Here is a 14,790-nt window from a genome sequence, read left to right as displayed (position 1 = left end):
GCCAGGGTACCAGCAAAGCCCAGCCTTTAAAGCCCAACAACATCATATGAAGTGCTGAAAAAATACCGAGATGGTACAAACAATCAATGCACAGGTCTGATGCCTCTGGGGACCAATGGCAGCAGCCAAACAGAAGCAACCCACCCTGTTTGGGGCACAGCATTAGAGACTGTCTTCAAGTGAGCAGTAAGAGATTATTTGGAGGAATGCTGACACACAGACTGGAAGAGATGTTAATTGCATCAGGTTTCCTCTCCCTCCCAGGCTTTTCTAGAGGGATGGCTGCGGACAGGAGATGCTCCATGCCAAGGAACGTACCCCTTACCCACGCTTCCTGATACCGGTGTTACACCATCCCCTCAAGCAACAGAGCCCTGCACTGCACTGCACTGCCTGCGTGCCTCTCTAAAGTTACTTGGATACTGAGCTTCACCCCTCCTGTTCAGGGGAGTACGTTTACATTCATAACTTCAAAATAAAACATTTTTAAAAAAAAAGGAAAAGAAACAGAGGCGAGAGAAGAAAAAGGAAAGGCAGAAGGGGAAGGGGGACAAAAGGGAATGGGCAGCTGCACACTTCAGATCCAGACCTGCTTGAACTCAGCTCGCCTGGAAACTCATTTCTTTTGATGACAGCTCCAATTAGCGTGTGGCTGGCTGGCAACCCAGGCAGCAGGGAGTTGGTCTCTATGGAGAGCTGGAGAGGGAGGGAAGATTTCATTCACCTGCATGGCTGGCAAAAGCCTGATGTGCTTAAATCTTTTAGATAGCTGCCTGTGGTCATATTTAATGTTGCCACATGACTAGAGCTGGGAACGGTGGTGAGTATCTTGACTTGACTCAGTGTGAATATGCAGCATCCTAGCAGGCTTCTGCTCTGGCTCTTCCCTCGTTGGTTTGTGTCACTCAGGTCCTGCTCAGATTGAGGCACACGCCACGAGGTGCCATGAATTTGCAACAGAAGGCAGGACTCGCACAAGCCACATGCTTTTATGTGATTTCTCCGAGGACCTTCCTACGATGGCCCTGGGTGGCCGTGGCATGGCACAAAGGCCAGACAAGCTGAGACTGATCCTCTAGAGCCTCGTTCTTCCCCTTCACTTAAATGAAGGGAAGGAGGAGCAGAAATGGGATTTGTCATCCATTTTGACTGAAATAAAATATTACCTGTATTTTGCTGTTTGCATCTCTCCTGCCTTGCACCAAGTCTCCCTAGGTTCTGGGCAGGGATGTGTCCCATCAGGGTCATGTGTTAGGGGCAGATGGGAACTCTGTAATCCGGGTGGCAGGTGCCAGAAAGAGAGAAGTGAGAAAGAAGTGGAATAAAGACAGCAAAGAGATGGCAGTGAAGAGAAAGGAAGCAAAATAAAGAAGTGAGTGGGGACAAGCACATGAGGCAGGGAGGTCTAACTGAATCCATTAGAGGAACATCTTGCCAGCTGCTCCCTGCCTTCACCCTGAGCTTTGCAGGAGCTTTACAGCTAAGTCCAACAACAAATACCCACTGTACCAAAGAGATTATCAACGTTTAAACAAGTGAGAGAGAAGGAAGGCCTGAACAGAGAAACAAACGGCATCCCTCAGGGCTGAGCAAGGCATTTGAGCTCCTGGATGCCGATGGTTGCTGCATACTCCATTGCTCAGCCCATCATGGGAAACACTACAGCTGGGCAGCCCAGACAAAGGGCTCTCTCCTCTCTCAAGTTTAGGTGTCAGGACTAGGGCGATGTAGCCTAATGCAGTATCTGATTAAATCTTTTTAATCACCTCCACAAGGTCTAGACTTCAGTTTGTTTTCACCACACATGGCTGCACTTGTGAACGCTTTAACTCATTGGTCACTCTGTTTGGGATGAAAAGGAACATAATTTTGGTTCACACACATATGCCCAGATGAATACTTTATAGATACCTTCAGCTGCCTAAAAGAGATCCTTAAAAAGAGCAGTACACTCTCATCTAAAAAACCAGAAGATTCAGTAATGAGGTGGTGCTGAAAAACCGCTGAACATGTCAAGAAAACAAATGAGATGCTATGGTCAGAGTTAAATATCATAAATAACCTTAACTCTGCCCTCAATTTTCAAGCAAAAATCAAAACACAAGACAAGCTTACAAGTACACTGAGATGTTTTCAGGAAGCATGCAGGCTTTGAAAAGTGGCATATGGATAACAGTACCATTGAACTAAACATAATGAATCTCCCTTATTAAATCTCTGCCTGCAAAATCCATTGTACAAAACACATGGCCGGGCCTTCTTATTCAGTCTCCTCAGTTTAAATACATCATCCAAATCAAGGCAAGGCTCCAGGACATACAGTTCAAATAAACTCAAGTGTTTCTGGAGTTTCCAGATTGAGATTCCAAGTTACAAATCAAGATAGGAATGTTTCCCAGAGATTAAATAAAATGCTTTGCTAGACTCCTTAATAATATACACCTTAAAAGAAAAAAACAAACAAACAAATGAAAGGAAGAAGAAAAAATTAAAAAAATGTCCTGCTGCATAAGCAGGTAAAACTGGATTGGATGAGCAAGTTCAATTATGGTTAATTATTTAAAGTTCTGTTTATGTTTCTATGTCTCCTCATCCTCACCGATGCCATGTGAGTGAAGCTTGAACGTCAAACAGCATGACTAACATCTGTCACACATGGTACCTTCTCTCACATCTTCCTGTCCCGACCTCCCCTTGCCACCTCTCCCCACACACAGAAGAGAAAAATTGTGCAATGTAGTGTTTTCTTTCAGTGGGATTTTGATTCAGGGGGTTATTCTTTTACTTTCTATTCTTCTAAACTGATACTTGACTTAAAAGGGTGCAAGATGTTACACTCATGTTTGAGGAAAAGCCAAAACATAGCACTCTCATTCGGAACATGTAATTTTTGCACGATGCCACCTTGAGTTGTCGTCTTCTTGTTCTTTCAGTAAATACCATAAAGGGAATAAAAACATCTGAGGCTGAACAAAAGGGCTCCAGACTAACACAACAACCTGCTTTTTGGTGGAGTTGGGTGAGTCCTTGAAAAAATCCAAGTTACTTGACTTAATGCTGGAATCCACTAGACCGCTTTTTTTGATCTACTTGTGCATGTTTCCAAGCAGGAAGGTGTAAATACAAACACAAGCACAAGAAAGCACTCGCAGGCATCATCTGATGGTATTGTGAATCCTGTTCTAGTGCCCCTCGTATGGGACGCAAGGTACTGACCCATTCAGGCTCTTGCTGGTGGCTCAAATCTGTTCAGACCGTGTCATGGCAGGTTTTATGACAGGTCGACTCCTTTTCCTTGGCCAACATAAACCCTGTGTCATGAGATCTGGATAATTCAACAGAGGTGAAACAACATGCCAGCATCTGATCTGAATCAAATGCACATGACTGGGTTAACCAGAAGTTCCCAGATCCCAAAACCACAGCTCCCAAAAACAAATTCTCATGAGCCTTTACCCCTTGCACTTCACTGAACTTCCAACAGGTAAAGAGAATAAATGGCACATGACCTAATCAGCCCATCTGAACTAAATTATCTGTGTACACATCAGATGTATTGAGCATTTTTAAGAGATTCCTCAGCTTGGTTTGCAGCCTGATCACTCATGTCTCCTGTTTCAAAGGCCAATGAAGTTATACCAAGTCGTTCTGGGTGCAGCTGAACTTACAAAGCAGCATAGGCACGCTACCCTGGCACTGCATCCAGACACTTTGGTTTTCTCTCTCTACAGTGAAGCTGCCATGTGGCCAGCATACAGCAACCTTTTTTTTTTTTTTCATTAAAATGAATTGATTCTAAGCAGGAAGCACTTTTTAATTTCCTTTAGCATTAGAAATAATGTTAACCACCATAAATGAAATGAAAGACACCTCCCAAAATGCATTTTCAAATGTTCCCTAAATAGCAAATGACATTCAAATCGGATGCAGCCAGAATTGTAATTGGAAGCTGCAGAGAGTCCTCTTTCAGGATTCATAATAATTGCAGTTTTGCTGAAAAGGTTCATGTAATAAAAGCCTTTGCAAATAAGGGCCAGCTTCTCCAAAACATGCAGCTAATTCTGGTCACTCCAACAACACAAAGTGCCCCAAAACTCTCTTTAGCAGTCAGGTAAACTACATGGATAGTGTCACCACATAGCTACAGTGGTGCAAAGCAGAAGGAATACAGCAGGGAAAAGTTTACAGAAGGACAACAAGTACAATGTAAGGTCTGGAATGGCTTCTTCATAAAAAACAGCCCAATGGGTTGGGATGCTTCAGCCTAGAAAAGAGACAGGTGAGAGGGATTTAACAGACGTCTACAAAATCTTGAGTCCACTGGAGGGGTGGGTGGTGATTACTTGTTAAACCATCTTGTCCAACCCAATAACTAGCAGTATCAGAGGAAAGTGATCAAACAGGTCCACAGCAAACAAAAGGAGATGGTTCATCATGTAACAGGCAGTAGATGCTTGTAAGAAGATGAGGTGTGGAAAGCTTACAGGCATTCAAGGCAAGGCTGGGCAAGTACTTAGAAGGGAGACCCAGCAAGGATTATTAGACAGATGAGTCTTATCAGACACAGAAAAGATCCTGAGCTGAAAATAATTAGAGCTCAAGAGAGTACTCAAGGGAAGTATCATAACTGCTTGCCTCTTCTACTGTTCTCTTAGGAAAGCAATTATGTCCAGTGGGTTTCTGCAGAGGTGTTTTTTAGCAACTGCCTTTACCAGGTCCTCCCTGTAGTGCCAGGTATCAACCTGACCAGGCTAACCCTCAACGCTCTCCTGGAGAGGGTGAGAGCTATGCAGAAAGAAAAAAATGCAGAGAAACCAGCTGATGTCAGGGGACAAGAAATGAAAAAAAGGTAGGTAAGGCGAGATGAACACAGATGTATATGGTTGTACACGTTGCTTTTACGACTCTAAACCAGGTCTTACTGACTTCAAGTGAGAGGGAGGAGAGTATCAGGAGGAGAGGGCTGAGCTTCTGTAGTTGGGCTGTTGTAGCTGTGATGGTGTTAGGAGAAGAGGAAGGTGAAGTTTACAGGGAAAGGTAACATCTTCAAGTAAGGCACCTGCTCAGGTGGGGAAAGCAGTCAGCCTTCTGGATATGCTAACACCTTCTCGATATGCAAATATCAAGCTTGTGAAGAAATCTCAAGTGGCCCTTGTGCATCCCAAAAGCTCACCTATTTCACCCTCACCCAACTATATCACACTTGGGCTAATAGAAGATGCTACCTCTCCCTCCAAATCTTGACTCCCTGAGTCTCAGTAAGACAGATGACACCCAAATAAGAATCAATAACCAGGTTGTGAATAAGAAAGATGTACCACATAGCAAATGGATACTGAAAAGGGCAAGTTCTAGGGAGTTTGCAGTGGAGCAGAGGAAGCCACGCTGCTCAGCTCTTCATGCCTTCAGGAAGGGAACATTTTGGAGGGAGACCCGTGGCATTTAGGAATCCAGATGCCAGTGAAAATGTACTGGCACTACCGGAGTCCTCCTACCTCAGTGTTACAGGATTTAGCAACAGGAGGGAGAGATCCAGGAACCACAGAGGGAGATGACAAGTTATAGAAACACAGACGTTTCACACAGTTAGAGACTTATGTTAGTAACAGACAGCTCAAGAAGTGACTGGAAAAAACCCAGATCCACTCATCTCAAAGTCCCTGTCTAGCTCTCCTATAACATCAGACTCTTATTTTCTTCAATTATCATCTCCTTCCAGTCCACAACCCTGTGCTCAGCCAGGCTGCCATCACACTAAGAAACCCATTCCTTCAGTTTTGTGTCTCTATCAGGATGTGGGGGGAGACAATAAATACACCTTTTCCAACAGCAGCTGCGCAGCTTGCACTAAACACAGGGTGCTTGGAGTAACGTTACCTCTGAGGAAATTATTAAAAGAATCAGGCTAATTTTGTAATTCACACCTGGGCTGCAAATGTGAAAGAGTCTGCAATAATCTCTAATGAAATATTACATTGTTTAAAGAGTTCCCAGTGAAATTTGCCCTTAATTGATTTCTGATCTGTAAAAAAACACTATGGAGAGAGACAGAAAAGATATTAGTCATACTCCTGTTTTATAACTCCTGCGAGCATTTTCCTTCGTTTCCTTCGTCCCCAGAGAATCAACACGACACTGAAGCAAGCAGCCTGGAAGATACTACAAAACTAATAAATAACACTCCAATGGGAATCCTGAACAGCACATCCTCCTAAATCATCCTGTAAAAGGTGAAGTAGTCTCCTAGGACAACTCAGAAATTAGAGAACATGGGTTTGTAGCTAGCACTGTCCCAGGCAAGCCCCATGGGCTGAGGTTTTCTCCACCCCCCAGGAACCTCCCCGACAGAACCCAGACCAACTGCTTGAGCGGATGCATGTTTCATCTCACACTCAGAATATCACAGGGGAGCTTATGCCAGAAATGAATGACATACAGCAACAGCCAAAAATATCGACTGCAAAATGCTGACAGAAAATTCATTACAGCATTAGCGTCCAGATCAGGATGCACCAGGGCACAAGCAGCTGCTGAAGCCAAGGAAACAGGTCGGTATTAACTCCCAAGTTAATTCACTGAAAAGCTCTTCCAAAAACCAGCAGCAAACTGTCACAAAGCAAATGACCAAACAGTAAAATATAACTAGAAGAGACAAGAGGAAATGCATCTATAAACATCATGAGAGACCCAAAAAAACTGCTGAAAGGGATGACTGTAAAACACTAGCCACTCGATAAGATTTTAACTGACATTTACAGCAGCCAGAGCACTCGTTTTGGATAAACCAAAGTTAATGACAGGAAAAAAAAACCACAAACCCAAAGAAAATTATGTGCAAAGGTTTTCTTAAGAGCTGCTGTATGGAGCCACATTGAAGACTTGCCAACCAAACAGGCACTGTAACACCTTCCACGGCAAGCAAGTTGTGATGGGTGTGTTAGCAGGTTGAAATCTGAGAGGCTGTTAAGTGAAGTGGAAGTCCCTGGACATGCTGAACGTCTTCAACAATAAAGCCTTTGGTAAAAACCAGAGTATTTATTAAAGAGTGAAGGGGAGAATCGTCCTCCAGAATTATGGAAAAACCAAGTAGTGTCAAGTCAGTGAAAGAGGGGCAACCCAAATGACTGTGGTAGAGGGTGAGGTGGTTTTTCCCCCTCCAAGCATGTTTGGGACAGCTGGGAATCTACACAGTCCCAAGCAGATTTAAAACACCTTCAAAAATAAAGTTGTCTGGAAAACATGAAGCATTAATAGCATTCAGCAAGTTAGCAAATGTGAGATCCATCACAGAGACCAACAATGTAAGAGCATCTCCTAACCAGGCAGCTGGTAAAACTTCACCAGGAGCCTGGGTGCAACTCTACCACACAGAGCACCATGAGCTGGGATGGTCACAAAGAGATCAAAGTTGTGGCACAATTCACTGGCTATTTTTCCCATCTGCCATCACAGCTATTTCCCAGACTGGCACCCGTTTCTTCTCTAAGTCCTCCATTCAGCGCCCAAGGGAATTTGTCTCTTTATGATCTTTCCCAGTCTCTATTTGGCATAACACATTCTGGTATCAAGCAAAACCAGACTCTCCTGCCCTGGTACTGTGAGGTCTGTGTACCTCCACTAAGGTGCTGAGCACCTTGGATTTCCACTGGTATCTTATCGCTTTAGATTTAGAGGTATTCATCTCTTTAGATTAGCTTTAAAGCTCTTTCTCCCCATGCATCTAAACCCCAAGCATGTTTGCTCTGAGTCACCACCTCAAGTTGTCCCTGTGTTTGCCTGCTACCTTTCAGCCCACTGACTTCATTCACGTCTGTCAGAGATCAGCAAAGCAAGGTGAAAGTTTGGTGAAGTCACAAAATAACAAGGGAAAAGACCATTTAGTAAGTTACTCATTAGGATGAAACTCACTCCATCCATACCCAGCTCAAATATTTAGCTTGGAGGAACTGGACCAGAACAACAGCTGAAAACTGTAGGGAAGTCAGATGAATCCTGGCTCCTTTTAGACTCAGCAGAAAAGGCTCCTGCAAACCTTGCTTAACTTCTGACATGTTTTGTAGTGCTCCCCACTTACTGTCCAGGCAGGATGGCTGAAGAACAAGAGTCTGATCTGAACGGCAGTTCTGAGATGGGAAGGAGGCCCCAGTGAGCTATCCTACAGCTTTTTGCACAGCAGCCTGTGCAAGGCTACAGCTGTAGCCTAACCAGAGCTGAGCCCCAGCACAGGCAGCCACACCCCTCAGAGAGGAGTGGCTGCAGAGCCTGATGGTGCACCCAAGACCCCAACACAAACTGCCTTCCAATCGGCATTGTAAGTAAATGTACAGGGTAAAGTCAAGATTCCCTCAACACTGTCACACCCTAGCTTTTAATATTGGTGTTCACTAATTTAACTAATCTTTTTTATTGATTTAATTAATTATATTTAATTTTAGGGTTTTTAATGAGTTATTTTAAAAGTACCCAAGCTCCCATTTTATTGGTGATGGTGCAAAAAATTAAATACTTGCAGCAAATTTTGTGTGTAGTTATAGTAGTTAATCTTGGATCCAGTCAGACTCCAATATAAGAGGATGTTTCACCTAGATAACAAGTTAGTGTGCCAGCTGCTGCATGGTAACTATCCACGTGCTTACTCTCAGCCTACAATAAACGTGCCACAAGTTGATTAAAAGGACATACCTCACAATTGCCATGCTCAGATCAGTTGCTGCTCAGTAACTTCTTTATGTGTCTAAACCTGGGATAACAGATAATGCATTTCCTTCAATTTTATATCACTAACATAAGAATTATAATATGGTTCTTATGGGAACGATCAGATCAATTTTGCCTTTTGTAAAGCATGTGTTGCCTTATACTCCCAGCAAGAGATTGTGCATCTCAGCTACTGCTGGAGGACTTTTCCTTATCATTCATTTAATATCTGCCTGTGAGAACTAGTGACATTTCAACCTCAGATGTGGGGCTGGGGGAATCAGCCATATGGGATTTGAACAGAGTGGTTCACCTGTGACCATTAGTTTGATCCTTAGGTAGGACTCAGCTGGAATCAGTCTCTTCTCTACAAGAGTGGAAAGGTAGAAGCACTGAAGGGAAGCTCTGCCTGGAAGCTATCCACCTGAAGGGCTTTTCTTGTCCGTACCAATTGGAGGAACTTCCTTCTGCATCTCTCTCTCGGCTGCCTTGTCTAGACTATCACACTGAGCATCTGGGACATTTCATAATCATCTCAAGAAGTGTGACCTTAAGTTCTGAGTTATGGAGGGACCTGTAAGATTGTCCAAGAAAAATATGGGCTTGATTTTAAAAATGCACAAGTTCCTCCAGCTCAGATTTTCCTAGGCAAGTCCAAAACCACACAATGTTTTCTCACAACTGCAAAGAGCCGCTATATGTGAAACATAGTTCTTTGGCCTCAGTTTCTTGGATATAATCATGCACAATTAATTTTTAAAAATTCAACATCAGCAAAACCATTTCACACCCTGTACAGCCCATTGCCTTCTGGAAAAAAATAAGCAAAGAACCTTGCCCATATAATAGTCATCAGCAATACCCCTGGAAGATCACAGGTGCCAAGACAGTCCATACAGAAAGGACCTTCAGCTAGGTCTTTTAGAGCTAGTCACATTTGCAGATCTTACAAAGCATCTTTTATGTCAGGTCCCTACCCTATCTCACAGGCACAGAAGCTAATGCACAAGGACATACAAGTGATCTGAGCAAGGTCACAAAGCCCAGTGACAAGGACACAACTGGGAGCCGGGTCTCCTGGGTCCCAAGCCACTGCTCTTTCCACTCTGCCTGGAGGTGGAGGCACTTGTTTTGTCATTTAAGGTACAATTTAGTGTACTTCTTACCTGATTCCTTTGACTATAATAGTCTAACGCTCTCAATTTGATTTTTCTGCCTTGAAAGTCTGCTCCTTACTGATTCACATTCATCTGTCTAGTTTTCCTTGTTCCTTGTACACTGTCATTTTTCTAACTGCAACGTATTCAACTACATCATCCCAGGCATTTTATTTGTGTGGTTCTGCTCTAACGGCTAGCTTAGCTGTTTCAAATTATGCCTTGCTTTCAGTTTTGCTTGAGTGTAAAAATGTCGTGTAAAAACGAACTACCCTCTGATGAAGGCTTTCAGACTTTCTATTTGAGGAACAGCATGCAGCCTTTTTTTGGGAGCAATGGGAGAAGGATCAATCCAGCTTTTGTTTTACAGATTGCTACAATAGATAGCTTCCCCATAGGGAGTGTTACAGCACTATATTATGCTTATATAAAGGGTAATGACTAGGAACTTGGAGAACTCTACCCTTAGGAAGTACCTGACGAGCGAGAACAGCAGATGTGGAGGAAGAAGAAAGCCTAAATGTCTTTCTGTCCTGACTTTCTCTTCTTTTATGTTTGGAGACTGAACTCGGTGTCAGAAGCAAGTCGGCTCCTGCAGGTACATAAAAGCAGAAAGGTATGAATGTGGCAAGAAAGAAAACCCAAACAAACAGAGGAAATTGCTAGTAGAGCAGTAGCCCCAAACCCTGTCCCTGAGTGGTGGCCTTGAAAGGGGTTGTGTTCAGCAACAGGACACTCTTTACCTCACTATGGGAAAACTATGAAATTACAAGAGGGGCTGAATAAAGGAGAAAACAAAGCAACAGCAAGCACGGTGCTAAGGTTCAGTGGGGAAAGGCTGCTTCATGTTGTGAGAGCCTCTGGTCACATCAGCAGCAAGCTGAGAAAAAAACATGTAAAACCCTGGATAGGCTTCACAAAGACATTTTTGACCCACATAAACCTCAAATGCAAAAGGTCTCATCTCTGCCCTTATAGACCTGATTCTAAATGTGCCTTCATGCTGTTAAACAGCATAACGAGCCCACCACAGGAAAAAAAACCTAAAAGAGGTACCCTTTATTTTGTGTGTAGCAGGCACAAAAGATGCAAAAGCCCAAAGGGGAGACCCAGAAAATGCCACCAAGATGCATGAGCAGCTGGAGTCTGAACTGCACAGGCCTGCAGTAGAAAAGCTTACTCAGACAATAGCTCAGGGACAGCATGCAAGGGTTTTGTGCGAAAGCAAAGACACAACCCAGTGCAGAGGGAGAAACGAGATGCAGGCTGCTGCTCCAAGCCATGCAATAGAACAGCTCTCCAGGGCTGAATGAGAAGTTGCTGTTTGCCTGGTTTGCCCTTGATGAAAACACAGCCTGGATCTAGAAGGATGGGTCTCCCTCCTCTTGTCCAGACCCTTCGGTCATCTCAAAGGCTGTCACAGTTGTAACAGGGGCCTTCCCAATTTTGGGGGTCACACCTGTCTGGATCACATCCGTTCCCTACCCTGGTGTGTGTTCAGCTCCATGATGTCCAACTTTAGATGTCCTTTGAGAGCAACTGAAATAAACACGATTAAGTAAAAAGCAGCAGGAAATTCCCTGAATGGATACTTGTATGAAATAACTGAGGAACAAGAAAACCCCTTTGCATTACACTAAACACTGTAAGCATTACAAAAAGCAGCCTAATAAAGGGGCAAGAAGCTGCTCGGACAACACAGTATTGCACGTTTGCTATGAACATGGACTGGAACAGCCCAAGGATATGGTTTGCTTCCATTTCCAGGCTGTTTCATGAAACCAGCAGTTCACAAACTAGCAGGCAAAGAGATGGTGAAGCGTAACATTGGTGAACATGCTGGACAGCAAAGACCTCCCCGATGCTCTGTGAGGAAGGAAACAAAGATGTACCAAAATACAGCCAAATTAAAATGACTCTACCAGTCACAATACCATGAAGACAATACAAGTCATAAGCTGAATGCCAAGGGAAACTACAGAGACTGAAATACTCAGCGGTACAGTCAGTGCAGAAGCTGCTACATGAGCCTAAAATACAACTTCATCCATGAAGCTGTGATGCAAAAGATGCGGAAAATGAATATACAGCAGACACACATGCAATGAGAAACTGAAAGAGGGATTGACCTCCACAATCCCCACATCATCTCTGCAAGAGAAAACATCAAATGGTATTTGAAGGAGTGGGATGGCTCTCAAGCACACTACAACCACAACCGGGTGAGAGGAGAACAATATAGCAATACACTACAATAGCAATATATAATGGGAATGCACTGCGTTAAAAGAAAACCATTATGAGAGCAATAGACATTTCTGGTCCAGAAATGTCCCCATCACAGGATGAACTGCAAGGCAAAGGAGCCTCACAAAAAAATCAAAACATTTGCATGCCACTGAGTAAATACACCACTGGTCAGAGAGCTCACATCTAAATACAAGTGGCTGAGGAAATACTAATTCCTTTGGCAAAAGCAACAGGATTCAGCAAACTCTAGCTCTGGAAGCAGAACACACAAAAACCATGCATTACACAGCCAGGGAAGCTGCAGCCTTACCGTAATCTTGACACTGGCAGTCGGAGGTGCGGGGACAGGAACGCTCCCTGGGATCCAGTCTGCAGGGGAAGATCTCCAGTGCCACCAGCAAGTTGCACAAACAACGCTCCAAGCAGTTAGGATCCTCTCTGATGCTGCTACACTGCATGTTTGAACTCCCCATACATGGTTTAAGATCTAGCATACAAGGAATAACTCCTCTCTGACTGCTGGAAACAGCCAGGAGGGGAGAGCTAAAACCGAGATGAAACAGATAGAGGATCATAGACAAGCGATTTCCCATCTTCAGGTTACAACCCCATCCCACAAAGTGAAAGCAGCACAGCTGACATCCAAAGATATTAGAGAGACTCAGAGATTATTAGGACTTGTGAATGATCTAATAAAACATCTTCCTAGTCCTGCTGTCCCCCAAAGGCAATGCCTGGACAAACATGCATTACAGCTGCATTAAGACAACACAGCTGCTATATAAAACAAGCAGCTTTTTCAGAAATGCCATGAGGTGAATGAAGGTGAAATCAAACCACATGATGGCAGGGAACGGGGGCCTAAGTCATCCCTCATACAAAAGGAACAGCTAATACCTGCGGTCATAATAATCCCTGGAACAAGTCTGTCTTGCTGTAGAGCCTGCATACAAAAAGAGACGCAATATATATTCAAAGTCAGTAAGGCTTCAGGAAGGAAACCTCAAACCACTGCTGAGTGGTTTTTTTAAAGCCACAGTTTGCAGTCCAAAATATCTCCCATACCTCCCACTGAATCTGAAATATCAATGCTTTGCCATGTGCTGCAGAAAGGAGGGCTGTCTTCACGGATGCTTCTCTCCCAGAGCATTCTCCCAGCATCAGCGTGGGGTGCTGAGATCTTCACCCCAAAATAAATTCAGAAAACCACTCAAAGACATGAAAAGCATCAAAACAAGCTAGCCACTTTGCTAACTTCAAAGCCAGGCTTGGATACCCTCCAGGAGCTATACAAGACCAAGCTTTCCTCTGCAGGAGCTCCCATCCGTCATCCCACCAGGACAGGCAGACACCAGAGCCAGTGCCATGCTGCCTCCTTCGCTGCTGGGCTCTGGAGAAAGGTTGAGCACAGGGCTCGGTGCAGGTGGTAATGCAGGCACAGCACTGGGGCTGTGATACAGAGGGGCTCTCCAGATTAGGTCAGGGCCTTTCTGGAGTAGCTGGAAAGCCAGAGGTGCCATAAAGCTATGTCAGATAGTGCTGGAGGCCACTGATCTTCCTCCCGCCCCCGACTCTACCTGCAGTGATTCTGAGAGCTCCTTTTCTGCAGGCTAAGTAGAACGGGAGTAGAGATGTCAGAGGTCTGGCAAGTGTCAAACGCATGTAGAAATGCTGATCAGAAAGCTGAGACAGATATACATGAAATACATGCTGTCCTTGAGAGACCTTACAGCAAAGTAGGAAGGAGCCTGGCATCAAGAACAACACCTTATCATTAACCTCTCCTCTTCAGCCTTCTGGAGAACCTGGAGATAGGGCTGCAGGAGGCACTACAGAAAATGCAGTGAAGCCACTTGGCAGCAGGTTAATCCCAATGCGCTCGTTCAGACAGCAGGCTCCAGTTTACTCGCTGTGCTTTTGTACCATTTACCTGGGAAAGGAAACAGAGCCAGATCGTTAGCACCGGGCCACAGTAACAGCAAGAGCAGAATCAGCAATTCAAATAGCTATGAATTAGCTAAAGAAAAGCTGCAGAAAAAGAACAGGGAAGCAAGTCACTGCCAGACAGAGAAACACTCCTGTTTGGGTGATGCTAGATGTCTACATCCAGCATCTCTCACTCCCATGTGACTCCAGCTAGCAGCGCAGGGAAGATTAAAAAGAGATAAAGATGACACATAGGTGAATATCAGCATTACTGGAATAAGCAGCCTAAGAGTCCCAGAATTACAGTCTGCCTGATCCTGGGAAAAACAACCCTTTTCTTCAGGACCAGCTGCCCATGGGAAGCAAGCTTATATTGAACACACAAATCCCCACACCTGAAATACCCCCAAACTACTAGTACATTCCCCTCCATGAACCCAAGACAAAAGCGGTGAGTAGAGGAAGCTGAAACACAGGCAGTAAGAGTCAAGCAGCAGGGAGGGAGGAAGAAGAACAGGTTGACGAGTCTCCCACAGATGCTGGCAGAGGCTCTCACCCTCGTCACAGCCGACAGGTCTCGTGTGCGGCAATTTTCTGCCACCATGGGAAAGATGCTCCTGCCCCAACATCGCATCACCTGCAAGAGAAATGCTCTCGCTGCATTTTCAGACAAATGCCACAGATGACAAGACACACGCCGTGGAGTGCAACCAGAGGACCTCGCACAGATGGAGCGCATGGGATTCAGACTGCTGCCTGC

At 44.5% G+C, this 14,790-nt stretch overlaps 1 protein-coding gene across 5 annotated transcripts in view; it reads right to left on the bottom strand.

The window, feature by feature from the left end:
- The window catches only part of LOC143161608 (uncharacterized), a 56,034-nt gene extending 42,125 nt beyond the window's left edge, over positions 1-13,909 (bottom strand). For 2 of the 5 annotated variants that reach the window (XR_012995562.1, XM_076340695.1), the window contains exons 1-4: positions 13,170-13,415; positions 13,002-13,047; positions 12,415-12,647; positions 10,331-10,446 (exon numbers count right to left, since the gene is read on the bottom strand). Coding sequence is in view for 2 of the 5 variants with exons in the window: in XM_076340695.1 (XP_076196810.1) it covers positions 10,331-10,446; positions 12,415-12,647; positions 13,002-13,047; positions 13,170-13,254 (480 nt within the window). In the remaining 3 variants the exon portion in view is untranslated. Of the gene's footprint in view, positions 1-8,712; positions 8,741-10,330; positions 10,447-12,414; positions 12,740-13,001; positions 13,048-13,169; positions 13,416-13,871 lie in introns of those variants that run through there. The other 3 variants (XR_012995561.1, XM_076340696.1, XR_012995563.1) reach the window with 3 other exon arrangements.
- Positions 13,910-14,790: the final 881 nt, after the last annotated feature.

This window comes from Aptenodytes patagonicus, chromosome 6, assembly GCF_965638725.1.
Source record: "Aptenodytes patagonicus chromosome 6, bAptPat1.pri.cur, whole genome shotgun sequence".
NCBI lineage: Eukaryota > Metazoa > Chordata > Aves > Sphenisciformes > Spheniscidae > Aptenodytes > Aptenodytes patagonicus.
The sequence above is the reverse complement of the archived record's forward strand: the minus strand, read 5'-3'. Positions and strand labels throughout refer to the sequence as shown.